This window comes from Marasmius oreades, chromosome 3 (assembly GCF_018924745.1).
Source record: "Marasmius oreades isolate 03SP1 chromosome 3, whole genome shotgun sequence".
In the NCBI taxonomy this organism is placed as follows: Eukaryota; Fungi; Basidiomycota; class Agaricomycetes; order Agaricales; family Marasmiaceae; genus Marasmius; species Marasmius oreades.
Genome location: NC_057325.1, coordinates 952,331 through 980,188, shown reverse-complemented (window position 1 = coordinate 980,188; position 27,858 = coordinate 952,331). Strand labels below are relative to the sequence as shown.

Below are 27,858 nucleotides of genomic sequence, written 5' to 3'. Positions count from 1 at the left end.
CAAGTGGTTTATATGGTTTCCTGCACCCCAATCATACCCAAAGAATCTCTGAATATTCGGTGAACAGCCCATGCGGTGATCCAGAGCACACGAGAAACGAGAATAGTCTGGAACACAATCAACCATCGACCACCAAGTTAAAGATGGATTATCAGGGAATTTGAATAGCTACGTTGATGCTTCGGGGGGAGCGGACTATGATGACGAGGATGATGAGTGCAATTTGAATGTAGCCTTCTCAAGCTGACCAGCTTCAATTGTTAGGATCCGCATGGCTATGGTAATCGTTTCAATGCCTCCTTTCCCGTACGCGTATTCGTATTCGTATCCTTTACAGTCACATTAGTGATCTTGAGTTGTCAAATTTCAAACTCATGGGCGCAATCAAGATACAGTTCTGCTAGAACCAATGTACTTTTTGAACTTGAAACGACCACCCATGACGCACATAGCCGGGATTGGATTCTGACGAACAACATATTCAGTACATACAGAAAGTCGCAAGTGTAAAGAGGCCTACGGTCAAGCCTCACCCGAGTTCAGGGCTTGCGGTGGGATACCCAACGGCTTTAGGATAAACCTATGTATGAACAATAGATGCGGTTTGTCAGGGATATTCAGCAGTCCTTCAGTGACCCAACTTGAAAGTCGAGAGCTCACCTACAACCACCAAATACAGACATATGGGCTCGATCTCCTGCCACGCGGCAAAATCAATTGAAATCAACGTCCATCTGCAGGATATCTAATGGTCTAAGACCGAGCGGCTCCTGGGAGATAGGGTGTGAATAGAGTCCCAGCGAAGTTCATGTGGAATTGACCGTATCCGTCGGATATTGAAAGGACATCCGAATCCTACTCCTTCGGAAAATCAATCGGAGACCTGTCGAAATGACTTGAATCACGGTCAGTTGGTGACGAGAGGAAGGGCTGACCACGTACTGAACCTTTTAGACCTTGAGGATACCGGGCCAGTACCAGACAGCACGAGTGAATGATATGCCATCCTCAGCCCTACACGGAACCAACTTGAAAGTCCACCCATGAAACCATCCATTCGTTCTTCTTCGCCACGCAGTATTGCAGACCAATCGTGGAAACATTGATGAGAGTCGACATACTTCAGCTTCCACGTATTCCGCAATCTTGCTAACGCCGGACTGGTATTAACATTCATTCGATTTAGATGATAATCGTGTCCTGTCCTTCACGTCCATGAAAAGAGAGGCTCGCTGTGCCCTTCATTATTTCCTGGTTGAGGTACCTACGTCTTGAAAACGAAACATGAAGATAATGTCGCTAGCGTCGATGGTGGTGGTTCGCGTCGGAGCAGCGTGCACTCGCAGGCCCAGACAAGCACAGGTCTCGCATGGAATATGTCGATATAGATCACTAATGATGATAGATACACGTTTTCTCATACGCTACGGACTACATAGATACAAAGAGCAACTTCAACAAAAAAGAAGCCAAGAATTGTCGTGTCAAGAAAGGTCGTAAATGACATGAAGATGGAAAAAGATTAAACTGTCCCCCAAACAACCCTACCCAACCAAACTCCAACTCCAACGCCAACACAAAATCCGAGCATCAAAAACTTGACCGGGCTAGCAGCACCAGAACCACCACCACCATTCCCATTTTCCCGTCTCAATTCTAACTCCTTGTGCACACGCCGACCAAACACTCTCGCCCTCATCGCACCAAATAATTCAACACCCAACATGACCAACGATGGGAGATGCAAAGGATCAGCAATGACTGAATGATGCGGAGGCACTGCTTGCGAGGGTGATGGGGAAGGGGAAGACAGTAAAGGCGGCGGCGATAATGGTCTCTTGTGTGGTCGTACGTTACTACCACTACCAGACGAGGACTTCGAAGGACGGGGCCTCGGGGATAATATCGTTGCCTCGGGTGAGGAAGGATAATGGCTCGCTGCCGTTTCGGGGGTGAAACGATGAACTGTATGAGGCGGAACGCGAGCTGTTAGTGGAGCGGGAGGTGGAGGTGGAGGTGAAGATATGGGATACAACGACACTCCCAATTCTTCCTCTACTTCTCGTTCCCAGTCGGCCTTGTTCCAACGTCTAGCCCGGTGTTTATTGCCTTGTAAGTGAGGAAGAGTAGTGTCTCGTTCATGATTGGAGGCCCGCCATCTGAGGAAATTGTCTGCCACTTGTTTTTTCTGCCTCGAGAGTCCTGTGGGTAGTATAAGATCGTGGAGAGTCTGCTGTGATATTGGTAGATCTAGGTGAATGGATGGAATGAGATATTCTAAATCGCTCATATGGTCGGTCAGGGACGACGTTGGACAGATGAGGACAGCCGTGTGTACGTCCGAGAAGAACGTCGAAGATGCCAATGAATCAACTTCATGCTCTTGATGTAGCTGAGAATCAAGCGAGCGGAACGATGAATTGATGAGTCGACGAATGATCTGAGATATCTGCCAAATAACGTCAAGGAAAATAAAAATCGTTTCTACGACGATATCCAAATAACAGAAGAACTCATACCTCGCGACTATCCAGAGCCTCCGAATGCTCAATGACCCAAAGTGCCACCCTCAGCTTCCGCTTGTCACTATCCAACTCCGGATCCGAATCTCGACCGTTCACAGTACCTTTCAATACCTTGAGATGTTCCTTATCTTCACCCTCCTCCCAGTACGCTCTAACAAGACTTTGCTCGACTTCTTTCAACATATCCGGGCCCACTATGGCAATCAACCTAATTTCAGTATCTTCGCGGACCTGCTCTTGCCTGGGAGTCGGATGTACCGTCTCTGGCAGCGTCAAAGAAGGTATGATCATATGCAGCCCTTCTTGACCTTCATACTCCCCGCCACTATCGTTCGAATGCGGTTGCGAGTATGGGTTGGAATTTGGACTGTGAGCCGCTGAACTAAAGAAAAAGCTCGAGGAGACCGAAGGAAATGAAGATTCCGAATCGGTATCGGAGAGCGAATGATTAGATGGTGTGGGTGATGTTGGGCGAGAGGAAGAAGATGAAGCTGGTTCTTGATGGGGTATCGTGGGGAGGGTCGATAAAGGAGCTTTGGGTGGTAGGTGTTGAGTGCCCGTCACTGTCGTGGTAGAAGATATCATTGAGGCTGATGGGGAGGTCGTTGGCACTCTCTGGGATTCTGTCGATGACAACGACGATTCTGGAGGACTCTGAATAGATCTAAAGGTGCCGGCGCCGGTGTTGCGCTGCGCTTCTATCGTCGTCATTGTAGTTTCTGCTGCAAGTGGGCGGGCGGGTGCGAAAGGTGACAGAATAAAAATGTGCTACACGGGTGGTACTATCGGGAGAGAAAGAAAGAAGAAGTAAACTGAAAAGGCAATTTGCGAAGGATAGGAGGTGACTGTCCAGAATCAGTGACTGAGCAAGCGTCGAGCTTAGGCACTTGGGTAAGGGGTTGCCCCAAACAAGGTTAATCTGATAAGATGAATTGACGTAATCTATGCTCAAAATCTCGACGTAAAATACCTGGGTTACGCTCCCTCGTGTACTTAACTCAGTAAGGCATTGTAAGTAAAGATATAAATACTGATACATTGCTTCATACTTCTGGTACAGCCAATCCAAGGTTCACATGAACGGACTTTACATTCACATAACTATTCATGACAACATCAGGGACCGGCCATTGCAGAAGAACAGAGGAGGCACAAAACGACACTCACTTGTGTAAAGCCTCTTCTCCAAACTCACGGCCAATACCAGATTGTTTGAAACCTCCAAATGGCGCGTTCACACTGATGTGGCTGTAGGAGTTGACCTGCGGACGAGATTTATAGTTATTGCTTCATCAACATGAAGAGCCATTGCCAGACAGTCTCACCCAAATCGAGCCCGCTTTCAACTTGTGGGCTACACTCAATGCGCGATCAATATTCTTCGAAAACACGGCCGCAGCGAGTCCATAAACTGGGGATATAGATATAATGTTCAAGAGGTGAGAAAGTTTGTTCCGATTTGGTTCAAGTGGGAACGCAACGCACTGGTATCGTTAGCCTGCCTGATGACATCTTTTCATGATATTAGTCCAAAAGCGCTCATATTACAGTGTACACAAAGGCGTGAAGTACTTACCGTCTTCATCCTCGAACTTAACCACGCAACAAACGGGACCGAAAATCTCCTCTTGCATGATCTTCATATCCGGTTTCGCATCTACGAAAATCGTAGGGTTCACGAAATACCCTTCACCGCTATATGGTTCGCCACCATAATGAACGGTAGCCCCTTGCTCTTTTCCAGACTTGATGTACCCCGTAATGCGCTGCAGTCAAAGGTATGAATAACCATGTCCGCGGCACCCTTCTTGCTATAAACTCACATCATGCTGGATGTTCGACACCTGTGGACCTTGATACGTATCTGCCGCAAACGGATCACCCATCTTGATCGTCTTTGTCTTCTCCGTAAACTTTTCCAAAAATTTGTCATATATCCCAGATTGAACGAAAATCCTCGAGCCTGCGATACAAGCCTGTCCGTGATTCCAACTTAAAGAACCAACGTCAGAAATACCGATCCAGAAAGTAAACGGAACAAGCTCGAACAAGATTCCCCAGAATGACCAATTAACGGCTTGCTCCAGATCAGCGTCATTGAAGATAACGTTCGGAGACTAGCAACATAGTGAGATCACGGTTACCGATCAAGTGCGACAAAACGTACCTTCCCTCCCAACTCTAGCGTCACATTCTTCAAGTTACTTTTTGCGGCGGCCTCCATTACTTTTCTACCAGTCAGTGTACTCCCCGTGAAGGCGACTTTTTCAATCCCATTATGGGTGCTGATGGCGTTACCGACCGTGTGCCCGTACCCTACGAGGACATTGACAACGCCAGGTGGGAACCCAACCTCCTTCAGGAGACTGCACATTCGGAGAGCGGAGAGCGGGGTGAATTCGGATGGCTAAGGAAAGTGAAGTGATATTTGAATGAGAACTGCAGGAAATAGAACAGAGAGTCGGTACCTTCAAAACGACACAGTTACCTGTTGCTAAAGCTGGGAGCGGAAAGGAATATGAGTATGAAATCGCGAGTCCCTTCTCCGAGGTGAACTCACCTGGTCCGATTTTCATGCACATCATCATTACTGTTCGGTGTTGGTGAGTGCAAGCCTGAACGAAAGTGGATGTTCTCACATGGATAATTCCAGGGTATAATTTGACCCTAGTCACAAGGGTTTAACAAGCGCTTTCCAACAGTTGTAATAGAAAGAACATACCACGACGCCAATGGGTTCGTGACGCGTATAGGTGAGTTTTCCCTCCGTAGTCTGATTGAAGAACGTGGGTCGAATTCAAAGATCAGGTAGCACAGTACTATTCACCTCCATAACTTGTCCGTGAATCTGTTCACAAACAGCCCCATCAGCTTCTCAACAAAACATTAAAAACGGAGAATAGACTTTATCTGCCCAACCAGCATAATACCTGATCAGCTCAATGGCGAAGGGTACGTCGATAGCCTTCGCCCAGTTGAACGTTTTGCCTAATCGCGTTCCTTCGTCAACCTTGATCTCATAGAACGCGGAAGGGATCAATCACCATTGTCCAAAGCATCCAACGCCGCCAATTCGTCCGCACAAGCTTCCATGGCCGACGCGAGCTTGATCATAAGTCTACTTCGTTCACTCCCAGGCCTATTGAGACCCCAGACGGTCTCGAAAGCTTTTTGAGCCGCTTCAACTGCGATATCTACATCTTTCGCAGTGGCTTCGGGGACTTTTGTTATGGTACTCCCATTTGCTTGGGGATCGTTTGAGTCGGGACAGGCAAACCGAGATAAAAAAGAAACCAAGGTTCTTACTTGGGTTTATGACACTTTGAGGGAGGGAAACTGAGCGTCCAATTGTTCATCCAGAATTTTGGAGAACGTACTCGATAGTAGTATCCTCGGAGCCATCGCGGAATTGACCGTTGATAAAGACACCAGTGGGGAACGAGGTCTTGCCTTGGTACACTGGAGTGTCAAATACATGGGAGAAAGAAGTAGGCATGACGGAGTAAAGAACGATGTAGACGGATGAAGCTTCTAAGTATCTATCCCTTGTGATCCCACTCGGCTCCAGTATATGACAAAACGAACCTCCGTCCATCTTGAGTTACTCGGATGGATCTGCAAAATCGGTCCGTACGCGGGCGATGCGTAAGGTAGGCAGCAGGAAATGAAACTGTTTCCGACTCAGGTGTGTGGTAGAGACGCGAAAACTGCTCGAGTATGTGTCCGAATTGCCATGCTCGGTCGACTCCCTCCAGGAGTTGAATGCATGGCCAGTAGATCTGTTCCTTGCGAGATAAAACCATCGTGTTGGACAATTTCGTATCCCTCCACGATTTGATTATTATAATGATTTCAACGATATCGATGTTTTGATGGTAGGATGGTACCACGATGACCTGCGTAGAATGAATAGCGAATTCAATGCGCGGAAAATTGAGGGGATGAGAGTCACCAAAAGAACCCGGGTGACTGTGTGTCAGTATTATTTTCCCCCAACCGAGGTTCGACAATTATAGTAATACAGTAAACCTCGAGCGTGTGGGATTTTGAAATGCTAACCGAGACCTGCGTGACGTTGCTAAGTACGTTATCTGCACTCTATAATTCCTATCGTCGTGCTACGTATTAGGTTTCGCTATTATGGGTAACGTCAACGATGAAAAGAAACCTAAGCCTCATGGACATATCTATCTATCTCTGAATCTGACATCGTGGGATAGGCTGATCAAGAGATGGGGGTTTTTTTTTTTAAATTTCTGCAGATTTACGTGTTACAAGCCGTCTAGTGCTAAGACACACGGGAGCGCTCGATAGAACGCTACCATTCCTTCTCCTTCTGTTCTACTTTGCCCAAACTGTGGGCCCCTGGTCTCTTGGTTGTGAAGCTGTTGGTATTGTCGTGTGTAAGTGTTGTGTATGATGGTTGGCGTGCACGGCGAGGGCGTGTCGCGTTCATTGAAAGGCATAATGCATGAGATACGAAAAGGAGAAAAGGAGGCATATGGTGAGGTCAGATCGGGGAGTGCGTGTTCGTTTCCTACGCCTGGATGGCGGTTTGGCGGTGGTGGTCATGCTGATCGGAGTGGCCATGTCAACTCGGGGTTCATCTTCGTATGCGTCCGTGAAATCTTCCAACACCGGTGTGCCTGGTATATGTCGGGGTTGGCCAGTTGGTGTGAATGCGCCGGATGCCTCCACGAATTTCCCGAGGGCTTCAAGAGATGGGTTCACAGAATAAACAGCACTTGGAAGGACCTATTCGACGACAAACAGAATCCATTAATACACTAGGCGGTACAGTATCGTGAGCAAGCAAGAGCAAGAGAAACAGCTGGAGAGCCTGGCAGAGCGACGATGAGACGGGGTGAAGAAAAGAACAAGGCAGATACGGAAAGGAAATTCAAGTCAGTTTAACCGTCATCTCCAATCTGAGGCGCAAGATAATATCGAATGTATCCGTGACTTTTGCCCAAGTTATAGCGAACCTACGTTTGCAATATTGGGTACGATTCAGAATAAATCCAACAAAAAACATACCAAAAGTGGAACATCAGGACTAAACAACAGCTCTACTGTCTCCGCTAACGCTGCACACTTGCATATAGTTTGCAGGTACTTGAGTTTAAAAGTAAGTCCAGAAACACGGGAAGTCACTTGAATGATAGTTTGAGCGTTTGAGGTGTCTTCGTTTTCGTCGCCTTGGCTGTGACTACGCTTGATCTTCAAACTAGAAAGTTTATGCTTGCTGTCAGGTGAGCTTGAAGGTCCAGGTGAAGAACGTGTATGCGCGTTGGTCAAATCTTGAAGCTGTGAAGGGGGGTCAAGGCGCTAAGAAAACAAATCTCAAGCAACTTGGTGAACCTTTCTTTTCTTGATTATTGGAGGCTTGTGGTCTTCCTCCTCCTCTTCAACCAAGGTTCTATGACCATCTCCGTCCTCACTCCCATCGTCCTCTTCGGTGACTGGTATTACGGGCACGTCACTCTTCACCCACACCTCTCCCGTAGCCTGATGTCCTGACGCCTCGAGTTTAAAACCCGTTTTGCTCACATCAACTGCGACGTTGTCGTGCACTGCCATGAGGTCTTTCACAATACCGGCAAACTCGACGGATGGCATAATGACTTTTGCGTGGTATTCCTGAAGCGGAATACTAAGGTCGTCTCCGTCGATTGTTAAAAGATTGAGGGTATAAGATGATATGCGGTTGGATTCTAACAAGAGTAAAATCAGCAAAATAAAGGAAGAATGAAATTAAGAAATAAACGCACTGCGGCCTTCATAATCAACTTTCAGCACGTCCCCTTCCTCATTCTCAACACTCAGCTTCACACGATCATCGTCCTTCGCAGCCTTCAACAGCTTGACAAAGCTGGGCATGCTCATTCCCAGTGTAACCGGACGATCACACCGATATCGTTTGAAGAAGTCGTCCTTGAGATGGACACAAATGAGAGCTACGTGTGAAGAGTCCATGGCTTGGATCCGAATGCCATCCTCATCGCAGGAGACGTTCGTGTCCGATATCAGATCTTTCACGACTGCGAGAATGGTTTCAGCTTAGTGACGATAGATGCGGTGTGAGCTCATATAGGCGCATATACGTACTTTCAAATGTTTTCTTGAATATCAGTGCAGTTGAAGACGACAGTTTGGCTTCGAACATCGTGGTGGGAATAAGTATAAGTTTGGTCGACCGCGTCTCGGATCATGATGATTTTACACCGTCACGAACTTATCCCTGTCATTCGCAATCCGGTTGGAACACACTGACAGAAGGCTGCCAACTCCCAAATTTTCTAGGATGGACGTGCCGTGCCTTTCTCGCCAAATGGCTCATCATTCCAAGATGCAGCGCCGTTTGCAATGATAGGTGCCTGCGGTGTGCGCGACCGGGGAGAAACAGGTAAAGTGAGGGGAGCTCGCAGTGGATAGACTGATGGGCTGATTTGCTTTCTCTCACCAGGTTCTGTCTGCTAACCGTGCATATTTGATTGACCAAAAATAAATCAGAAAGCTGGCCATCTCGCGGTAAGCTGTTTCGTAGTTGGCTGTGCCTGTTATCACTTCACAAAGTCCTAGTTACGGTCAATGACTAGTTGACTAGTCATGGAGTGCAGAACACTGGAACTAGCAAAGTCCATGCATCATCAATTTACATGCAACAAAGGTATTTAGAAGCGGGGCGCTCGAGGATACTCCAACATATAGTGCTGCCTTTCCTCCTTATGCTCCTCAAGACTGCTGCTGCTGTGGTTGCCTACACTGCGTTTGTAGTCGGAAATTACCTACCTCCATGTCGAATTTTACCTACAGACTCTTCGTGGCCCGCGCAAGGCGTATGGGATGCTTTCAACCGTTCGGTCGACGGCCGCCTCATCAAAACTGTCCCGATCGGTCATCCTTGCCATGAACCGGCATTCGATGAAGTACAATGTGATATCGTTCGAAGCAATTGGCGAAACCCCGCTTTTCAGTTAGTCATCTGCTGTTCATAATCTTTCACTTGTCATGCTCATCAGTTTGTTATAGTGAACTTAGTCCATCCTCCGTAATGGATCCTATATTTTTGAACAAGACTTGTGATCCCTTCGATCCAGGGAATACCCCCTGCCGGATTGGCGCATACGTACAATACGCAGTGAACGTTTCCTCACCCGACCATATCATTCAAACCATTCAGTTCGTGAAGAAACACAATATTCGGTTTGTTGTCAAGAATACAGGTCATGAGTGCGTGTCTTTGTTTTCTCACGAGAGTGGTACACTCAAGCTCATCTGTTTCCTTCTTCAGCTATTTGGGGAGATCTACAGGGACCGGAGCCATATCAATCTGGACGCATCACCTACAAGATATTACATGGATGCCCAGCTTCAAAGCTTATTCTTACACAGGGCCGGCCTTCAAAGTTCAGGCGGGGGTGCTTACTATCAACTTAGCTAGGGAAGCTAGTCGTAGAGGGGCTGTTGTAATTGATAGTGTGTGTCCGGTGCGTATATCAACGACTTTTGTTTCTATACGCCGCTCACACGTACGATGGTATAGACTGTTGGCTTCGCGGGCGGATATATTCAAGGCGGCGGTCATTCTCTTTTGAGCTCGCTCTATGGTTTAGCTGCCGACCAGACATTAGAATTTGAGGTAATAACAACTCAAGGCGAATTCGTTCGTGCCTCACCTACGAGGAACCGAGATCTCTACTGGGCATTGAGCGGCGGCGTATGTTTTCTCACTTGACTCACGGTCCGCCGTGTATGCTCACCTCTCTTGTGATGTTTAGGGTGGAGGTACTTATGGGATCGTATGGTCTGTGACCGTTAAAGCCCACCACGATCACCCGGTTACGATCGCGTCGGTCAACTTCACATTGGACGGTATTACGCAGGAAGTTTTCTGGAAGGCCCTTGATGCATACCAAGCTAGCACACCGAACCTTACGAACGCTCAAATAGGGGGTATTGCACGCTACGACGCAAGTTTTTTTAGCCTGTATCCAGTATTTGCGGTGAACAAAACCTCTGCGGAAGTAACGACTCTCCTCCAGCCTCTTCTCGGTGCCTTAAATAAACTCGGAGTCAAATATGTCACGGGAACCCAGCTGTTCAATGGATATCTCGACGCGTATACCTCCATCGGCTTTATGCAAGATTTCGAGGTCGCAAATGTCCTTGAAGGGTCTCGGCTGCTCCCGAGGTCGCTCTGGAAGGATAGCGAGAAACTTAAGGGTGTTCAGACGACCATTCGATCTATTGTGGAAGGCGGAACCAACGTGTTTGATCTTTTCTTGAAGACCACACTCAAAGTTGCGGGCAACCCCGAAAACGCTGTCCTCCCTGCATGGCGGGAGGCAGAGAGGCATTTCATATTCACCCTGTCCGTCCTTTAATTCTTCTGACATTAACCAGCATTGCTGACCATTTTTTATTCATATGCGCAGCCCGTTGGTTGATGGTGAACCTATGGAGCAGGTGTTGAAGGACGAGGAGAGGGTAACAAGGGAGTTTATGCCAGCTTTGAAAAGGATCACACCAGGTTCAGGATCTTACAATAATGAGGTTTGTTTACGATCTTCCTTACGTTCAGATCGTTTGTCTGACATGAAAAAATCTCACAGGCTGATGTAAATGACCCCGATTTCAAGAAGTCTTTCTATGGCTCGAATTACGATAAATTACTTGCTATCAAGGATAGATGGGATCCCGACCAGATTTTGTATGGCACCACCATTGTCGGAGGGGATCGATGGCATCAGACGACGGAAGGCAGGCTCTGTAGGACTCGATAGACTGTCCATGATCATGAAGAAGATTTCGCTTTCTATTCCAGATACCCAGATATATGACACTTGACGTACCAGTAGATTCTTGTATTTATGCAATCCTGTAGCTTATTCTCCCCTCCCTAGTTTCTTATTTCTATTTATTAGGTTTTATCTTCATACCTGTTAAACTTACGTATATTGTCTATTTAACAGAATAGAACGAGTACTGTCATGGAAGCAGGTCTCAGGCTGAAACTTGAAGGTCAGTAACACTCAGTCACATGTGACAATCCGGGCCAAGTAACTTCCGTGTTACCGTCTAGCAGAGAAAAGACAAACGAAAGTAAGAAAAGATAAGGGGCATATTTCCCAGGTGCTTGTGTAGCACAGCTGGTTCCATGTTGTTCTAGCCCTCTCCTCTTGATTTTCATCTTCGGTTCCCCAATCCTGTCGTGGGTGGCGGGCAGATGCCTCGACAAATTTCCCAAGGCCCTCCATTATTCTGTGGTTCCGAGGATTTTCGGTAGCGATATGTCACGGGAGGCCTTTCGAAAGAGTTTGTTCCTCTTCCATTTCCACAGCCTTCCAATTTACTGCTTTTCACGCCGGTATCAACACGGTAAAAATGGGTCTGACAAACTATTCATAGCAATGGCAATGGTTGTCTATTTCTATTTAGAAATGGATCGTTCCTCACTGCTGCAAGTTCCCCATACCTTTCCTTCCCATGTTCCTCAAGAGTGTCGTTGTGTCTGCGTTCACCACCTTTGTGGTCGGTCAATCATCCCTACCTTCATGTCGAATTCTGCCTTCAGACTCGTCATGGCCTGCCCAAGACGTATGGGACACCTTCAATACTTCGATCGACGGTCGTCTCATCAAAACCGTTCCGATCGGTAGTCCTTGTCATGACCCAACATTCGACCAGGCGCAATGCGATGTCATTCGAAATAACTGGCATAGCCCGGAGTTTCAGTTCGTCATGAGCCATTCTACCAATCCTCATTTACCGTGCTAAAACACCTGTCTCTAGTGAGGCCAATCCATCCTCCATAGCGGATCCTGTCTTTCTGAACAAGAGTTGTGATCCCTTCGACCCACGAGAAACCCCATGCCAAATCGGCGCATATGTTCAATACGCAGTGAACGTATCCTCACGCGAGGATGTCATTCAAACCCTACAGTTCGTGAAGGAACATAATATTCGGTTTGTTATCAAGAATACCGGTCACGAGTGCGATTTTTTGTTTCCCTGAGCAAACTGATAAGTTGATCAATGTCCTCGTTCAGTTACATGGGAAGATCGACAGGTACCGGGGCCGTATCCGTGTGGATGCACAATCTTCAGGAGATCGCATGGATTCCCGAATTTCAATCGTCTAATTACACTGGGCCTGCGTTCAAAGTTCAGGCAGGAGTTACCGGTTCTAAGATAACTGAGAAAGCAAGCAAACAAGGCCTCGTTGTGGTTAGTGGCGCATGTCCTGTAAGCGGACCGGTGACTTGTTACCGATTGCCTCTCACGCGCACTTATTTAGACCGTGGGCTTTACAGGAGGATACATCCAAGGTGGTGGACATTCTCCTTTGAGCACAGCCTATGGGTTGGCTGCCGACCAGACTTTGGAATTCGAAGTGATCACAACGCAAGGCGATTTTGTAACCGCCTCTCCCACGAAGAATAGTAACCTCTTCTGGGCATTGAGTGGTGGTGTATGTTAGCCTCGTTCGGCGTGCCTTTCCTCATTTATACTCACTCTCCTGTGTTGTTTAGGGTGGAGGTACCTATGGGATCGTATGGACTGTCACTGTCAAAGCCCATAAAGACCTCCCGATCACGATTGGATCGGTCAACTTCACTTTGGGCGACAATACACAGGACCTATATTGGAAGGCCATTGATGCATATCAAGCCAGCACACCCGATATCATGCAAGGCGGGGCATGGGCTATTGCGGTCTACAATAACGTGTCTTTTAGCCTCTTTCCAGTATTCGGGGTAAACCTGACGGTTCAAGAAGTAGCGGCTATACTTCGATCTCTGCTCCACACGCTAGATTCACTTGGAGTCCATTATACCACGGCAACCCAAACGTTTCCTGGATACCTAGATGCGCTCAATTCAGTTCAGTTCCTTGCCAATTTCCAGGTCGCGAACGTGCTTATAGGATCACGTTTACTCCCGAGATCGCTCTGGAAGACAAATGAGACAATTGGGAATGTTCAAAGTACCATTCGGTCGATTGTTGACGGCGGGGCTAGCGTGTTTGATATTACTATGAAGGCTACACTCAGAAATGCTGGCGATCCTGTCAATGCTGTTCTGCCTGCATGGAGAGACGCAGAAAGGCATTTTATTTTCACCCTGTGCGTTTCCCCCCTCTATCTCTTTAATGTACGAAACTGACGCTTTCTGCTCCCCGTTCATAGCCCGTTGGTGGATGGTGAATCTATACAGCAGATCCTACAAGACCGAGAGACGATAACAACACAATTTCTGGCAGCTTTGAAAAGGTTGACGTCAGTCACAGGATCTTATATCAATGAGGTTTGTTTCAAACAGTCTTGCTGGCTTTTACCTGACAACGGTCAACCTTTTGTAGGCGGATTCAAATGATCTTGATTTTAAAGACGCGTTTTACGGAGCGAACTACGACATGTTACTGCATATCAAAGATAAGTGGGATCCTGATCAGATTATGTATGGTCGCGTCGCTGTTGGAGGGGATCGATGGTTTGAGACGGAGGAAGGCAGACTCTGTAGGACAGACGCGACTGAATCTCCATGATCAAGCACCGTCGGCGTTATGTTACTACCTGTTTGCTACCTGAGTCCATTCTTAAGTGTTCAAATTTCCTGGAAAGTTTCTACCCGGGTGTGAGCGGGAGTTTCAAGAAGGAATCAACCAAGGACCATGGTGGCAAAACCGGTAACTTCCGGTGCCATTATGTGCCTGACATGCTTGGACCTTCCACACTGTGACGCGTCCTCTTCCTTGCATAACAATCCCTTGACCGAAAGTAACTTGTGCAAGATTTCCGACGGCGGAGGCAGAACAAGGTACGCTTAGGATACACCTCCAGGTAACAAGCAATCACGAACTCATCAATCATTGATTGCAACGTTTCAACCTTAATGTTCGTTTGGTTGTCCGTTTGGTTACTTACTTTTACTGCTAGATTTTGATTGAATCTACCGCCCAAGTTGCTGTCAATAGAAACTACGGGGAGCACGGTTCACTCCGCACTTTACGATACTTGATGAAGAATCAGAGCGTAGAAGCCCTTGGGAATTAGCTATCAACAACATTCGGTGTTCAATGCAGACTGGGCAGCAACCAACTGGGAAGGCGGATCTTCAATTTAGTTGCGATGTGCATTTAAGAACGGAACGCCTTGGGGCCACTCTTTGAAGCTTGACTTTTGCCTGTCATGCTTCTCAAGGGGGTTCAAATTGTTGTAGCGTTTGCTATCCTTGCGGTCGCCCAGTCACCTCAGTGTCGAATTCTACCTACCGATTCTTCGTGGCCAGCTCAGGATGTATGGGACGCCTTCAATAGCACTCTTGACGGCCGTCTCATCAAAACCGTCCCAATTGGCAGTCCTTGTCACGACCCGACGTTCGACGAGGCACAATGCAAGGTTATTCAAACTAGTTGGCGAATTCCCTCGTTCCAGTGCGTCATTTGCTTTCGTATGCCCTCGCGTTTTCCATGTTCAACAATACTCATGTCTCTTCAGCCAACCTAACCCGTCGTCAATAATGGATCCCAACTTTCTCAATAAGAGCTGTGATCCCTTCGATCCACGAGATACCCCCTGCCGAATCGGTGCATACGTACAATACGCGGTCAATGTGTCCTCACCTGAACATGTCATCAAAACCATTCAGTTCGTGAAGAAACATAACATTCGGTTTGTCGTCAAGAATACTGGACACGAGTACGTATCTTGCCAATGTTTCGTTGAGCGAATTGATACTCATCGTCGTCGTCATTCAGTTACATGGGAAGGTCGACGGGAACTGGAGCAGTGTCGGTTTGGATGCATAACCTCCAGAACATTACATGGATTCCCGAGTACAGGTCATCTTATTACACTGGTCCTGGCTTCAAAGTTCATGCGGGAGTTCTTGGTATCGACCTAGCTAAGGAAGCTAGTCGAAAAGGTCTCGTTGTCGTTAGCGGCGAATGTCCGGTGCGTAGACCAACATCTGTTTCTTCTGCGCTCTCACACGAAGAACTTCATAGACGGTTGGCTTTGCGGGCGGATACATCCAAGGCGGTGGCCATTCTGCTTTAAGCTCAGTCTATGGATTGGCTGCCGACCAAACTTTGGAATTCGAGGTCATCACGGCTGATGGCCAACTTGTTCATGCCTCTCCCACGGAGAATGAAGACCTCTACTGGGCACTGAGTGGTGGGGTATGTTTGTATTTTGTTCAGGTCAAACTTTGTTACGTGTGTTTACCTGCCATGTTGTATAGGGAGGTGGTACCTACGGGATTGTATGGTCTGTTACCATTAGACCTCACCAAGACCTCCCTGTCTCGATCGCATCACTCAATTTCACATCAGAAGATAATACCCAAGATGTCTTCTGGCAGGCTCTCAATGCGTATCAGGCCAGTACTCTGAATCTTACGGATTACGAAGTCTTTGGTATCGCACGATACACCAGCAAGCTTTTTAGCTTATACCCGATATTTGCAGTAAACAAGACCTCTGAAGAACTATCGGCGCTACTGAAACCGCTACTCAACACCCTGGATGGGCTCGGAGTCAAATATGTCTCGGCAGTCCAGTCCTATCCCGGATACATTGAAGCCTATAGTTCTATCTCGTTTCTCACAAATTTCCCGGTTGCGGATGCACTTATGTCGTCGCGACTGCTCCCCAGATCTCTCTGGGAGGATGTGGAGACACTTAAGAACGTTCAAAAAACGATCCGAGCTATTGTGGACAATCCGGGAGTTAATATATTTGAAAACGTTATGAAGGCCATACCGGAAGCTGCTGGTTATCCCCAGAACGCCGTCTTACCTGCATGGAGAAAGGCAGAAAGACATTTTGTATTCTCCCTGTTTGTGATTTCCTCCACTCCTCTCAGCTTCACATACCTAGTGACGATTTTCTCCATTTTACCAGGTTGCTGGAGGATGGTGAATCTATGGCGCAGATGCTGCACGACCAAGAGACGTTAACGAGAAATTTTCTGCCGGCTGTGAAAAGTTTAACGCCGGGTTCAGGATCCTACCTTAACGAGGTTCGTCGTACCTGAAGACATCGTCACTTTCACTTTCTGATTGTATGTCTAACGTGGTCAAAATCTTCAGGCCGATCCAAATGACCCTGACTTCAAGGACGCGTTTTATGGTCCAAACTACAATAAGCTGCTGGCTATCAAAGATAAATGGGACCCTGACCATATCCTGTACGGATCCATTGCTGTTGGAGGGGATCGGTGGCGTCAGACGGAGGAAGGCAGGCTTTGTAGGAGTCAGTAGCATGTTCAGACTCGTTCTTGAATCTGTTCCCGTTCCAGATTACAGAACAAGGCTTTAGGCTTTTATGGTTAATGAATGGAGGGTGACGTCTGGGTTTTGAGCCTGAGTCCCGAGTACGCGTGCTAAGACTGAATTCCATCGAGTAGCATGGCCCGTGCTAGTCCCTCTCGGGGAGCCTGAGGTTGGAGTCCCTAGCATGGGTTTGACGCGCTACCACTAAATTGAACGACCTTGGGAGGCATCAAACCACCCAAGGCTTCGGCCTCCGCCAAAGACAGGCAATTCAAGCCATTTGGCCTAAGTACTACCGTAGTACGGTGGCTTTTCATTTTGGCGGGGAACCCGAATGGTCTTTAATGACAGCCGATGCCGGTGCCTCCAGTATCCCCACGAGATCTCGTCCTTCTTACCCGGGCAAAAACCATTCCCATCAACCGACAAGTAATTCTGCAACTTCGAGCCTGAATGAAACAATCGGTGAACGGGAAGCTTTAAATTGGTCGACTCTATTATAGACCTGAGTACATATTCTCCAAGAAGGAAAGAAGACCCCAAAAGGGACCAGTATCAAATGACATTCCATTAATATTACGAGCACAGCCAGAGTTCCCTCGCCAGTCCTATTTAAGTAGTCTTGACACAAGACTCTACACACGCTCGAGGTATTCACGTATATAGACTATTTGAGGCGCATCATCACGCCAGTGCTTCGTACCATTGGCCAGTTCATGTCCCAACTATCCCAGCTGGTTAGCCTTATAGCCAATGCGACCAAACTGGTCGAGACGCACGCTAATGCCACCAATACCGATCTCTCGTTAGATAGTTTAGAACCTCCCTCAGATACGTTCTACACACCTGTTGTGGAGGAAGCCATTCGAATTATCGAAGGAGCCTGTAATCAGCTCTGTGCGATCGTTGCTAATCCTAGCCATACAGTCGTCAATGTGAGTTATCCTTGCGTGGAATGTATCAATTTCGATAGCAGCTAAACGAGTTTCTTCGATTTTTCAGAAAGCCTTCGCTGTACGATTTAAATAAATCGAGTTCACCGAATTCGGACATACTAAATTCACGTGATTTGGACAGCACTTTGAACCAGCCTGCATTCGCGTCGTCGCCTCGCTCCGTATCCCGGATCTCCTCTTCGATAAACCTCAAGGTCTGCACGCCTCGGATATCGTGAAACATGTTTCTTCGCAGCAGGGAATTGCGGTTGATCAGGGGAAGTTGGCGAGGGTTATGCGACTTTTAGCGACGAAACATTGTTTTCGAGAAGGTATAAGTGGTTCAAATGCATTCAAGGTTCCGAGTTTCGCTCATTGACATTCTTTTTTCAGTGGAGAATGATGTGTTTGCGAATAATCGCCTCAGCATACAGTTATTGAGTTACGCCGGACTAGCTGATTCGGCTCTACATATGTGAGTGGCAGCGTTGGCTGGTTCGTGTCAGCCTTGACACAAAATTCTTTCGTTCAGTACCGACGAGCTTGCGAAAGCCGCTTCAGTGCTGACTGAAACTCTGACTGATTCGGAGATGGGGTTATCGTATTCACCGAACAAAACGCCTTTCAATAAGGTATGTGTGCAAATCGATGTCGTGGCAAAGTTTTGACCAATTACGTAGTCGACAGGCTACCCTGGCACTATTTTTGAATACTACGAGGGACTGGTAGGTGTATATTATGTGTTTTTCTCCAGTATATTAAGTCTATTCACTGATCACTCACAACAGAACACCGAAACTGGTCGAGTCCAGGGTCTTCGTTTCCACCGGTCCATGCCTGGATGGAGTAGAGCAGTTGGAGCAACTTGCGTTGCGACCAGTGAAGTTCCTTTCTTTAGTTCTTCTGTTTTCATCGCTGATCACTCGACGCAGGATATCCATGGGAGAAACTACCACCGGGTTCCATCATCAATGATGTCGGGGGAGGGATTGGTGTTATTGCCATGCAACTCTATAAGGTTCATCCTCACCTCCAATATGTTCTTCAAGATCGCCCACCGGTTATTGCCACGGCTGAGCTGGAGTACTGGCCTAGTCACGCTCCTGAAGCGATCCGAGATAGTAAAATCCAATTCAAAGCGGTTGACTTTTTCTCAGAACCTCTCGTTAGGGGGTATGTTTACTACGTATGTCGGCATTATTTCTTATTTCTCCACGGAAGATGACTGAATTTTCTTAGATGAAAGGTGTCATGTACGTATGCAGACCTGAATTCTCATTGCTGAATTACGGACCTGAACTTTGCTAGTCACGACTGGGCTGATGAAGATGCCCTCAAGATTTCGTCCAACGTCAAAGCAGTAATGAAGCCAACCAGTCGGATTCTTGTTCGTAAGTAAAACTTCTCGTTTGATCTTCACGAATCACCTCTCTTATACCGCCCTCTTCTAAGACGACTACGTATTACAACACACCACCCGAAAAAATGTCAATTCCGTATTGAAAATCGCTCCGGAACCTCTCTTACCCAACTACGGCGCTGGTCGTATAAAGGTGTACAATTTGGATTTGAACATGATGTGCGTGATGAACAGTCTTGAGCGATACCAAGAGGACTTCGCTTCGCTAGGGGAGAAAGCTGGATTGAAGATTCTTCAAATTTACGAGTGCGGGGATGCTAATCTCGTGGAATATGTACTGCAGGCTGCGGTGCCCTTTACAAATGGTGGAGGGGTGTAGGTGATGTCGTGCTAACAACGTCGGCGTGATACCATGATGTTTTCGTCGAAATTCTTTTTGAAAGTTGAAGCGCTGACATGTCGACTGGGATGATTGTTTGAGAGAACTCTGGGTATCATCATTGTGACCGTCAAATAAGCTCTCGGACTTTTTGATGAGCATTCGGAATAACGGGACTCATCTGTCAAGGTTTTCTGCTAGGTGACAGGGAGCAGGGGAAGAACTCGTGGCATTTGTACCGGCTCTCTTTCACGAAACGATACTCCTACGAACATGAATGGCTCGAATATCATCATGCCTTTTGACATCGGTAGGTAAGTGGGACATTGGCGAGTCGGCCGGTGGAATAACCTTCAACACTTGCTATTTGTGTAATTGTAGGAAAAATATCGATGGTGTCAGGAATAGATGTAAAAGAACTGTGTTCTTCAGTGATTTTGCAGTATCAGGATTCAGAACTCGATCCCCTTGTTTGCTGAGTGTAGTGGGCATGTGCTCCAAGTACGATGTTGATGGGTAGATCCTGAGGCCTGATTCCTGGCAGATTATCGACTCTCGAATACAAAGCAGCGGAGTTACAGAGACTTACGACTCACGCGGAGGAACTAGATTTCCCGGAATAGACTTGAACGGTCACTACAAACGGTTCTGTGCGGTGAGTAAGTACCCTATCAGACCGTGGTATTTCCCAGACACTTATAGTCAATAAAGGTTGAAATTCTCATCCGGTATGCTAGGTCGAGCGTATCATCATCATGAAATGCGGTCGTCCTTGTTCCGGTGAACTTTAGTGCGTCGGTACTCCAGCGGAGGAAGGGATTCGAAACTGCTGAGGCTTCACGTGGCTCTGCACAGCTTTTACGGGAGCCCCGAAGCCATGCCTTTCTCTTCACTACACATTGCACAACTCATTCTACTCGCATTCAATCTTCTTTCGGTCGCATTTTCAAATCACGGATCAGGAATATTAATATCGACCTCGTGTCATGCTTGAACGTTGAACAATGGGTTCCTTGGATTTTCATTTAAACCTTTGGGAAAACAAAAGCACGAACATTCATTCTGTCACTCATGAAGGGAAAAATGGAACCCCGACAATTGATACTGTTGACGGTGGGAGGATCCTTAGGGCAAAGGTGAGTCAAGCTAGTCAGGCTGGGGATCGAACTGACACCGTGCAGGCAGGGAAGTTCAACAGGTATTTAAGTATCAATCATTAGAGGGAACGAGTTAGAGGAACTCCTTTCCCTTCGTTCTCTTTCATGCACCCGAGCATCGTCGTAGCTGCGCTCGTCACATTTGTGGCTGGGAGCTCCCTGCCTTCATGTCGAAGTCTACCTACCGACTCGTCATGGCCCACTCAACATTCATGGGACGCGTTTAATCATTCGGTCGATGGCCGTCTCATCAAAACAGTCCCCATTGGTAGCCCTTGTCACGACCCGACGTTCGACGAGGACCAATGTAACGTTGTTCGAAGCAATTGGCGAAATCCTGCTTTCCAGTTTGTGGCATCCTGTTTTTGCAATCATTACTGGTCATGCTCAAACACATTCCTTTAGCGAACCCAACCCGTCGTCAATAATGGATCCCATCTTCCTAAACAAAAGTTGTGACCCCTTCGATCCGCGAGATACCCCCTGCCGAATCGGTGCATACGTGCAATACGCGGTGAATGTGTCCTCACCTGACCATGTCATCAAAACCATTCAGTTCGTGAAGAAACATAATATTCGGTTTGTCGTCAAGAATACTGGCCATGAGTACGTGCCGTGCCAATGTTTCTGAACGAACTAATACTGACCATCATCATTGTCCAGTTACATGGGAAGGTCGACAGCAACCGGAGCAGTATCGGTTTGGATGCATGGCCTCCAGGACATTATATGGACTCCCGACTATAAGTCCTCTTACTACACTGGTCCAGCTTTCAAAATTCATGCAGGAGTTCTCGGTATCAATTTGGTCGAGGAAGCTAATCGCCGAGGTGTCGCTGTCGTTGGCGGTGAATGCCCTGTACGTTGATCAACGACTTCAATGTGTTTCACTGTGTTTTCTCATACTGTGTAGACCGTTGGCTTTGCCGGGGGATACATCCAAGGCGGTGGCCACTCTGCTTTGAGTTCAATTTACGGTATAGCTGCCGACCATACTTTGGAGTTCGAGGTCATCACAACTGAAGGCAAATTCGTTCATGCTTCACCTAATGAGAATAACGACCTTTACTGGGCATTAAGTGGTGGTGTATGTCCTGTCACCCGACCACCTATAATGTTCACTCACCTCGCTTGTGTTATTTTAGGGTGGAGGTACCTATGGGATCGTATGGTCTGTCACCGTTAAAGCCCACCAAGACCATCCTGTCACCATTGCGTCGCTAAACTTCACATCGGAAGGTCTTACGCAAGATGTATTCTGGCAGGCTGTCGATGCTTATCAAGCTAGCACACCGCACCTTACAAACGCCAAACTCTGGGCTATTGCACAATACACCACTGAGTTTTTTGGTCTATACCCGGTATTTGCGGTAAACAAGACCCCTGCAGAAGTATCGACTCTGCTGAAACCTCTTCTTGATACTCTTGATCAACTCGGGGTCAAATATGTCACAGACATCCAGTCGTACAGTGGATATCTTGATGCCTATACTTCTGTCAAATTTCTTCTCGACTTTCAGGTCGCAGATTTTTTGTATGGGTCACGGCTGTTGCCACGGTCGCTTTGGGAGGATAGCGAGAAGCTCAAGGGCTTACAAAAGACCATTCGATCCATCGTGGAGGGCGGAGCAGGCGTATTCGAATTTATTCTCAGGGCCACACTGGAAGCCGGCGGTCGTCCCTCAAATGCTGTTCTACCTGCATGGAGAGAAGCAGAGAGGCACTCTGTGGTCGTTGTGTCCGTTTTTTCTCCTCTCCGAGTTCCTTCATCTAGTGCAATTTATTGACGATGTTTTTGTACAGCCCATTGGTTGACGGTGAACCCATCGAAGAGACAAAACGCAAAGAGGAGAGAATAACAAATGAAATCATGCCGGCTCTGAAAAAAATAACGCCAGGTTCAGGGGCTTACCATAACGAGGTTCGTTTGCATTTCTCACATTCTCAACTTGTGTCTGACGTGGTCAAACCTCGCAGGCGGACCCCAATGAACCCGATTTCAAGGAGACATTTTACGGTTCAAACTACGATAGGTTGCTCGCAATTAAGGATAAATGGGATCCTGAGCAGATCCTTTACGGAACTACCGCTGTTGGCGGGGACCGATGGCACCAAACTGATGAAGGAAGATTGTGTCGGGCTTAGAAGTATCATCGTGACCGCTGCTCTTCTGATCCCATAACCTCACAGACGCACTTCGAATTGTAGTTGTGGTCCGACTATCTATAATTGAAGAATATCAAAGTCCCTCTCAGTTGAAAAGCGGGTAGTTTGGTGAAAGATTGACATGCGGGAAACAAAGAACGAACGTCCAGAACATTCATCCTGCAACTGACCAACTGATACTGAATACCCTTGGCGATGACTTCAAGGTATTGGTAAACTGTATATAGATTCCATTGAAGCCCAGGGGTGAGGTGAGTAACTGTATTGCTGGATATAGTGACAAACTCATTCATACAATGATACAAAGGACCCGGCCGGCAGGAAGTCCAGTAGATAAGTACCGATTATTAGACGTACTCCGTCCCACGTCTGTTGCCTTCGTTTCTCCTCATGCACCCGAGCGCCGTCGTAGCTGCGCTCGTCACATTTGTGGCCGGGAGCTCCCTGCCTTCATGTCGAAGTCTGCCTACCGACTCGTCATGGCCCACTCAACATTCATGGGACGCGTTTAATCATTCGGTCGATGGCCGTCTCATCAAAACAGTCCCCATTGGTAGCCCTTGTCACGACCCGACGTTCGACGAGGACCAATGTAATGTTGTTCGAAGCAATTGGCGAGATCCTACTTTCCAGTTTGTGACATCCTGTTTTGCAATCATTACTGGTCGTGCTTAAACACATTCCTTTAGCGAACCCAACCCGTCGTCAATAATGGATCCCATCTTCCTAAACAAAAGTTGTGATCCCTTCGATCCACGGGATACCCCCTGCCGAATCGGTGCATACGTGCAATACGCGGTGAATGTGTCCTCAACTGAACACGTTATCAAAACCATTCAGTTCGTGAAGAAACATAATATTCGGTTTGTCGTCAAGAATACTGGACATGAGTACGTGTCTTGCAAAACGTTTTCTGGAACGAACTGATTCATTATCGTTGTTCAGTTATATGGGAAGGTCGACGGGAACTGGAGCAGTGTCGGCTTGGATGCATAACCTTCAGGACATTACATGGACTCCCGATTATAAGACTTCTTACTACACTGGTCCCGCCTTCAAAGTTCAGGCGGGAGTTCTTGGTTTTGACCTAGCTAAGGAAGCTAGTCGAAAAGGTCACGTTGTCGTCAGCGGCGAATGTCCGGTGCGTAGACCAACAGCTTTTCCCCTGTGGTCTCACACGTTCAATTGCGTAGACCGTTGGCTTCGCGGGAGGATACATTCAGGGTGGTGGACACTCTCTTTTAACCTCGCTTTACGGTTTAGCTGCCGACCAAACTTTGGAGTTTGAAGTGATCACAACCGATGGCAAATTCATTCGCGCTTCGCCTATGGAGAATCACGACCTTTATTGGGCATTAAGTGGTGGTGTATGTTTCAACTTCTGTCACTTGACCATTTTCTACAATGTTTGCTCACCTCGCTCGTATCATTATAGGGTGGAGGTACTTATGGGATTGTATGGTCTGTCACCGTTAAAGCACACCAAGACCATCCCGTCACGATTGCCTCGCTGAATTTCACATCAGGAGACAATACCCAAGAGCTCTTCTGGCAGGCTCTCGATGTTTATCAAGCTAGCACACCGAATTTCACAAATGCCAAAATCTGGGGTATCGCACAATACACTGCCGATTTTTTTAGCCTGTACCCGATAACTGCGGTAAACAAGACCCCTGGAGAAGTTTCGACTCTGTTACAACCTCTTCTCGACAGCTTAGATCAGCTCGGGGTGAAATATACCTCAGCAGCCCAGTCCTATAGTGGATACATCAATGCCTATACTTCTGTCTCGTTTATCATGAATTTCCCTGTCGCGAATATATTTTTAGGGTCGCGGTTACTCCCCAGGTCTCTTTGGGAGGATGAAGAGAGGCTCAAGAGCGTTCAAACGAGCGTTCGATCTATCCTGGAAGGTGGAGCAGGCGTAATCGATTTTCTTCTCAGGGCCACACTGGACGTCGCCGGTGATCCCTCAAATGCTGTTCTACCTGCGTGGAGAGAAGCAGAGAGACACTTTCTACCTAACATGTTTGTTCTTCCCCCATTTTCTGGGCTCGTTCAGCTATTGTAATTGCTGTTACTGACAATGTTTTTGCACAGCCCATTGGTTGATGGTGAACCTATTGAGGAGACAAAACGCAAAGAGGAGAGAATAACAAAAGAATTCATGCCGATTTTGAAAAGACTAGCTCCACGTTCAGGGGCTTACGGGAACGAGGTTTATTTTAGAGCTTTTTCACATTCTCAGCTGACGTGGGCCAACCTTGCAGGCGGATCCTAATGATCCTGATTTTAAGGAGACATTTTATGGCTCCAATTACGATAGGTTGCTCGCGATTAAGGATAAATGGGATCCTGAGCAGATCCTTTACGGAACTACCGCTGTTGGCGGGGACCGATGGTACCAAACTGACGAAGGAAGACTGTGTCGGGCTTAGAAGTATCTTCGTGACCACTGCTCTTCTGATCCCATAACCTCACAGACCTTCAAATTGTAGTTGTGGTCACAACTATTTATAATTGAAGAATATCAAAGTCGTTCTCTCTGTGACAAGCGGGTGGTTTGGCGAAAGATTGACATGCGGGAAAGCAAAGAACGAACGTCCACAACATTCATCCTGCAACTGACATAAGGATGGGAAAAATTGGAGCTCAATAACTGATACTGGATAGCCTTGGCCCCCAAGGTATTGGTATACTGTATATGGATTCCATTGAAGCCCAGGGGTGAGGTGAGTGACTGCATTGCTGGATATACTTAGTAACGAACTCAATTTGAATAAGACAAGGATACCAATGTACCCGGCCGGCAGGAAGTCCAGTAGATAAGTACCGGTTATTAGACGTACTTTGTCCCACGTCTGTTGCCTTCGTTTCTCCTCATGCTCCTTCAGGGTGCTGTTGTACCCGCGCTCATCACGTTGGTGGCCGGAGCATCCCTGCCTTCATGTCGAAGCCTACCTACCGACTCTTCATGGCCCACTCAACATTCATGGGACGCGTTCAATCATTCTGTCGATGGCCGTCTCATCAAAACAGTCCCCATTGGTAGCCCTTGTCACGACCCGACGTTCGACGAGGACCAATGTAGCGTTGTTCGAAGCAATTGGCGAGATCCTACTTTCCAGTTTGTGACATCCTGTTTTGCAATCATTAGTGTTCGTGCTCAAACACATTCCTTTAGCGAACCCAACCCATCGTCAATAATGGATCCCATCTTCCTAAATAAAAGTTGTGATCCCTTCGATCCGCGAGACACCCCCTGCCGAATCGGTGCATACGTGCAATACGCGGTGAATGTGTCCTCACCTGAACATGTCATCAAAACCATTCAGTTCGTGAAGAAACATAATATTCGGTTTGTCGTCAAGAATACTGGACATGAGTACGTGCCTTGCCAATGTTTCGTTGAGCAAATTGATACTCATCGTCATCGTCGTTCAGTTACATGGGAAGGTCAACAGGAACTGGAGCAGTGTCGGTTTGGATGCATAACCTTCAGGACATTACATGGACTCCCGATTACCTCTCTTCTTACTACGCTGGTCCAGCCTTCAAAGTTCAGGCGGGAGTTCTTGGTTTTAATTTAGCTAAGGAAGCCAGTCGAAAAGGTCATGTTGTCGTTAGCGGCGAATGTCCGGTGCGTAGACCAACAGCGTTTTCCATGTGCTCTCACACGTGCAACTGCGTAGACCGTTGGCTTCGCAGGAGGATACATTCAGGGTGGTGGACACTCTCTTTTAACCTCGCTTTACGGTTTGGCTGCCGACCAAACTTTGGAATTCGAGGTGATCACAACCAATGGCGAATTTGTTACTGCCTCTCCTACGGAGAATCAAGACCTCTACTGGGCATTAAGTGGTGGGGTATGTTTGTGTTTTGTTCAGCTCATCTTTTTTATGTGTGCTTACTTTTATAGGGTGGAGGTACCTATGGAATCGTATGGTCTGTCACCGTTAAAGCACACCAAGACCATCCCATCACGATTGCATCGCTGAATTTCACATCAGAAGACAATACCCAAGATCTCTTCTGGCAGGCTCTCGATGCTTATCAAGCTAGCACACCGCACCTTACAAACGCCAAAATTTGGGGTGGTGCACAATATACTGCCGAGTTCTTTAGCCTGTACCCGATATTTGCGGTAAAAAAGACCCCTGGAGAAGTATCGAATCTACTACAACCTCTTCTCGGCACCTTAGATCGGCTCGGGGTGAAATATACCTCAGCAGTCCAGTCCTATAGCGGATACGTCAATGCTCATGCTTCCGTCTCATTTCTCATCAATTTCCCTGTCGCGAACATATTTTTAGGGTCGCGGTTACTCCCCAGGTCTCTCTGGGAGGATGAAGAAAGCCTCAAAAGTGTTCAAACGAGTGTTCGATCTATCCTGGAAGGTGGAATAGGCGTACTCGATATATTTCTCAGGGCTACACTGGACGCTGCCGGTGATCCCTCAAATGCTGTTCTACCTGCGTGGAGAGAAGCAGAGAGGCACTTTCTACCTAACATGTTTGTTCTTTTTCTATTTTCTGGATTCGTTCAGCCATTGTAATTCAACTGTAACTGACAATGTTTTTGCACAGGCCATTGAATGATGGTGAACCTATCGAGGAGACAAAACGAAAAGAGGAGAGAATGACAGAAGAATTCATGCCGATTTTGAAAAGATTAGCTCCACGTTCAGGGGCTTACGGGAACGAGGTTTGTTTTAGAGCCTTTTCACATTCTCAGTTTGTGTCTGACGCGCCAATCTTGCAGGCGGATCCTAATGATCCTGATTTCAAGGAGACATTTTATGGCTCTAATTACGATAGGCTGCTCGCGATTAAGGATAAATGGGATCCTGAGCAGATCCTGTACGGTGTTATTGCTGTTGGCGGGGACCGATGGTACCAAACTGATGAAGGAAGACTGTGTCGGACTGAAGATGACCACCTCTCTTTTGATCCCACAACCTCACAGACATACTTTAAATTGTAGTCAGGCCTCTGAATACCTATAATTGAAGGATGTAATGTTATTTCTCAAGCAAGTGTAATGTTCACAAAAGATAC

At 47.2% G+C, this 27,858-nt stretch overlaps 9 protein-coding genes across 9 annotated transcripts; 6 read left to right on the top strand and 3 right to left on the bottom strand.

Annotated features, from left to right (window-relative positions):
- Positions 1 to 1,522: 1,522 nt before the first annotated feature.
- On the bottom strand, positions 1,523 to 3,236 carry E1B28_005630 (uncharacterized protein; the record flags this gene model as incomplete). Its single annotated transcript, XM_043150200.1, has 2 exons — positions 1,523 to 2,449; positions 2,520 to 3,236. The coding sequence occupies 2 exons, from the start codon at positions 3,234 to 3,236 to the stop codon at positions 1,523 to 1,525; spliced, it is 1,644 nt and encodes a 547-aa protein (XP_043011287.1).
- Positions 3,237 to 3,459: 223 nt separating this feature from the next.
- Positions 3,460 to 6,496, bottom strand: E1B28_005629 (uncharacterized protein). The gene is made up of 18 exons (XM_043150199.1): positions 6,111 to 6,496; positions 5,903 to 6,056; positions 5,832 to 5,845; positions 5,570 to 5,770; positions 5,431 to 5,513; positions 5,353 to 5,373; positions 5,248 to 5,298; positions 5,165 to 5,192; positions 5,086 to 5,115; positions 4,994 to 5,025; positions 4,693 to 4,932; positions 4,575 to 4,642; positions 4,349 to 4,517; positions 4,102 to 4,291; positions 4,011 to 4,037; positions 3,851 to 3,936; positions 3,693 to 3,787; positions 3,460 to 3,626 (listed from the first exon to the last, which is right to left on the bottom strand). The coding sequence occupies exons 1-18, from the start codon at positions 6,118 to 6,120 to the stop codon at positions 3,569 to 3,571; spliced, it is 1,557 nt and encodes a 518-aa protein (XP_043011286.1). The 5' UTR covers positions 6,121 to 6,496; the 3' UTR covers positions 3,460 to 3,568.
- A 662-nt stretch (positions 6,497 to 7,158) lies between these two features.
- On the bottom strand, positions 7,159 to 8,725 carry E1B28_005628 (uncharacterized protein). The gene is made up of 5 exons (XM_043150198.1): positions 8,634 to 8,725; positions 8,297 to 8,566; positions 7,887 to 8,239; positions 7,563 to 7,832; positions 7,159 to 7,510 (listed from the first exon to the last, which is right to left on the bottom strand). The coding sequence occupies exons 1-5, from the start codon at positions 8,689 to 8,691 to the stop codon at positions 7,436 to 7,438; spliced, it is 1,026 nt and encodes a 341-aa protein (XP_043011285.1). The 5' UTR covers positions 8,692 to 8,725; the 3' UTR covers positions 7,159 to 7,435.
- A 21-nt stretch (positions 8,726 to 8,746) lies between these two features.
- Positions 8,747 to 11,524, top strand: E1B28_005627 (uncharacterized protein). Its single transcript, XM_043150197.1, has 9 exons — positions 8,747 to 8,931; positions 8,992 to 9,056; positions 9,108 to 9,501; positions 9,558 to 9,758; positions 9,820 to 10,015; positions 10,072 to 10,245; positions 10,307 to 10,899; positions 10,964 to 11,081; positions 11,141 to 11,524. Exons 3-9 carry the CDS (start codon positions 9,185 to 9,187, stop codon positions 11,309 to 11,311), a joined length of 1,770 nt encoding a protein of 589 aa, XP_043011284.1. The 5' UTR covers positions 8,747 to 8,931; positions 8,992 to 9,056; positions 9,108 to 9,184; the 3' UTR covers positions 11,312 to 11,524.
- A 147-nt stretch (positions 11,525 to 11,671) lies between these two features.
- On the top strand, positions 11,672 to 14,154 carry E1B28_005626 (uncharacterized protein). Its single transcript, XM_043150196.1, has 8 exons — positions 11,672 to 11,843; positions 11,937 to 12,262; positions 12,321 to 12,521; positions 12,578 to 12,773; positions 12,826 to 12,999; positions 13,061 to 13,653; positions 13,717 to 13,834; positions 13,890 to 14,154. The coding sequence occupies exons 2-8, from the start codon at positions 12,015 to 12,017 to the stop codon at positions 14,073 to 14,075; spliced, it is 1,716 nt and encodes a 571-aa protein (XP_043011283.1). The 5' UTR covers positions 11,672 to 11,843; positions 11,937 to 12,014; the 3' UTR covers positions 14,076 to 14,154.
- An 83-nt stretch (positions 14,155 to 14,237) lies between these two features.
- E1B28_005625 (uncharacterized protein) lies at positions 14,238 to 16,898 on the top strand. Its single transcript, XM_043150195.1, has 7 exons — positions 14,238 to 14,963; positions 15,028 to 15,228; positions 15,288 to 15,483; positions 15,537 to 15,710; positions 15,773 to 16,368; positions 16,434 to 16,551; positions 16,622 to 16,898. The coding sequence occupies exons 1-7, from the start codon at positions 14,719 to 14,721 to the stop codon at positions 16,790 to 16,792; spliced, it is 1,701 nt and encodes a 566-aa protein (XP_043011282.1). The 5' UTR covers positions 14,238 to 14,718; the 3' UTR covers positions 16,793 to 16,898.
- A 507-nt stretch (positions 16,899 to 17,405) lies between these two features.
- Positions 17,406 to 19,801, top strand: E1B28_005624 (uncharacterized protein). Its single transcript, XM_043150194.1, has 11 exons — positions 17,406 to 17,739; positions 17,807 to 17,818; positions 17,882 to 18,071; positions 18,133 to 18,214; positions 18,272 to 18,371; positions 18,420 to 18,464; positions 18,528 to 18,618; positions 18,672 to 18,925; positions 18,979 to 18,992; positions 19,048 to 19,130; positions 19,192 to 19,801. The coding sequence occupies exons 1-11, from the start codon at positions 17,521 to 17,523 to the stop codon at positions 19,476 to 19,478; spliced, it is 1,377 nt and encodes a 458-aa protein (XP_043011281.1). The 5' UTR covers positions 17,406 to 17,520; the 3' UTR covers positions 19,479 to 19,801.
- Positions 19,802 to 20,339: 538 nt separating this feature from the next.
- E1B28_005623 (uncharacterized protein) lies at positions 20,340 to 25,239 on the top strand (the record flags this gene model as incomplete). The annotated part of the gene is made up of 8 exons (XM_043150193.1): positions 20,340 to 20,614; positions 20,660 to 20,982; positions 23,491 to 23,691; positions 23,747 to 23,942; positions 23,995 to 24,168; positions 24,237 to 24,829; positions 24,902 to 25,019; positions 25,072 to 25,239. Exons 2-8 carry the CDS (start codon positions 20,741 to 20,743, stop codon positions 25,237 to 25,239), a joined length of 1,692 nt encoding a protein of 563 aa, XP_043011280.1. The 5' UTR covers positions 20,340 to 20,614; positions 20,660 to 20,740.
- Positions 25,240 to 25,683: 444 nt separating this feature from the next.
- E1B28_005622 (uncharacterized protein) lies at positions 25,684 to 27,784 on the top strand (the record flags this gene model as incomplete). Its single annotated transcript, XM_043150192.1, has 6 exons — positions 25,684 to 26,186; positions 26,246 to 26,441; positions 26,494 to 26,667; positions 26,721 to 27,313; positions 27,388 to 27,505; positions 27,563 to 27,784. The coding sequence occupies 6 exons, from the start codon at positions 25,684 to 25,686 to the stop codon at positions 27,782 to 27,784; spliced, it is 1,806 nt and encodes a 601-aa protein (XP_043011279.1).
- Positions 27,785 to 27,858: the final 74 nt, after the last annotated feature.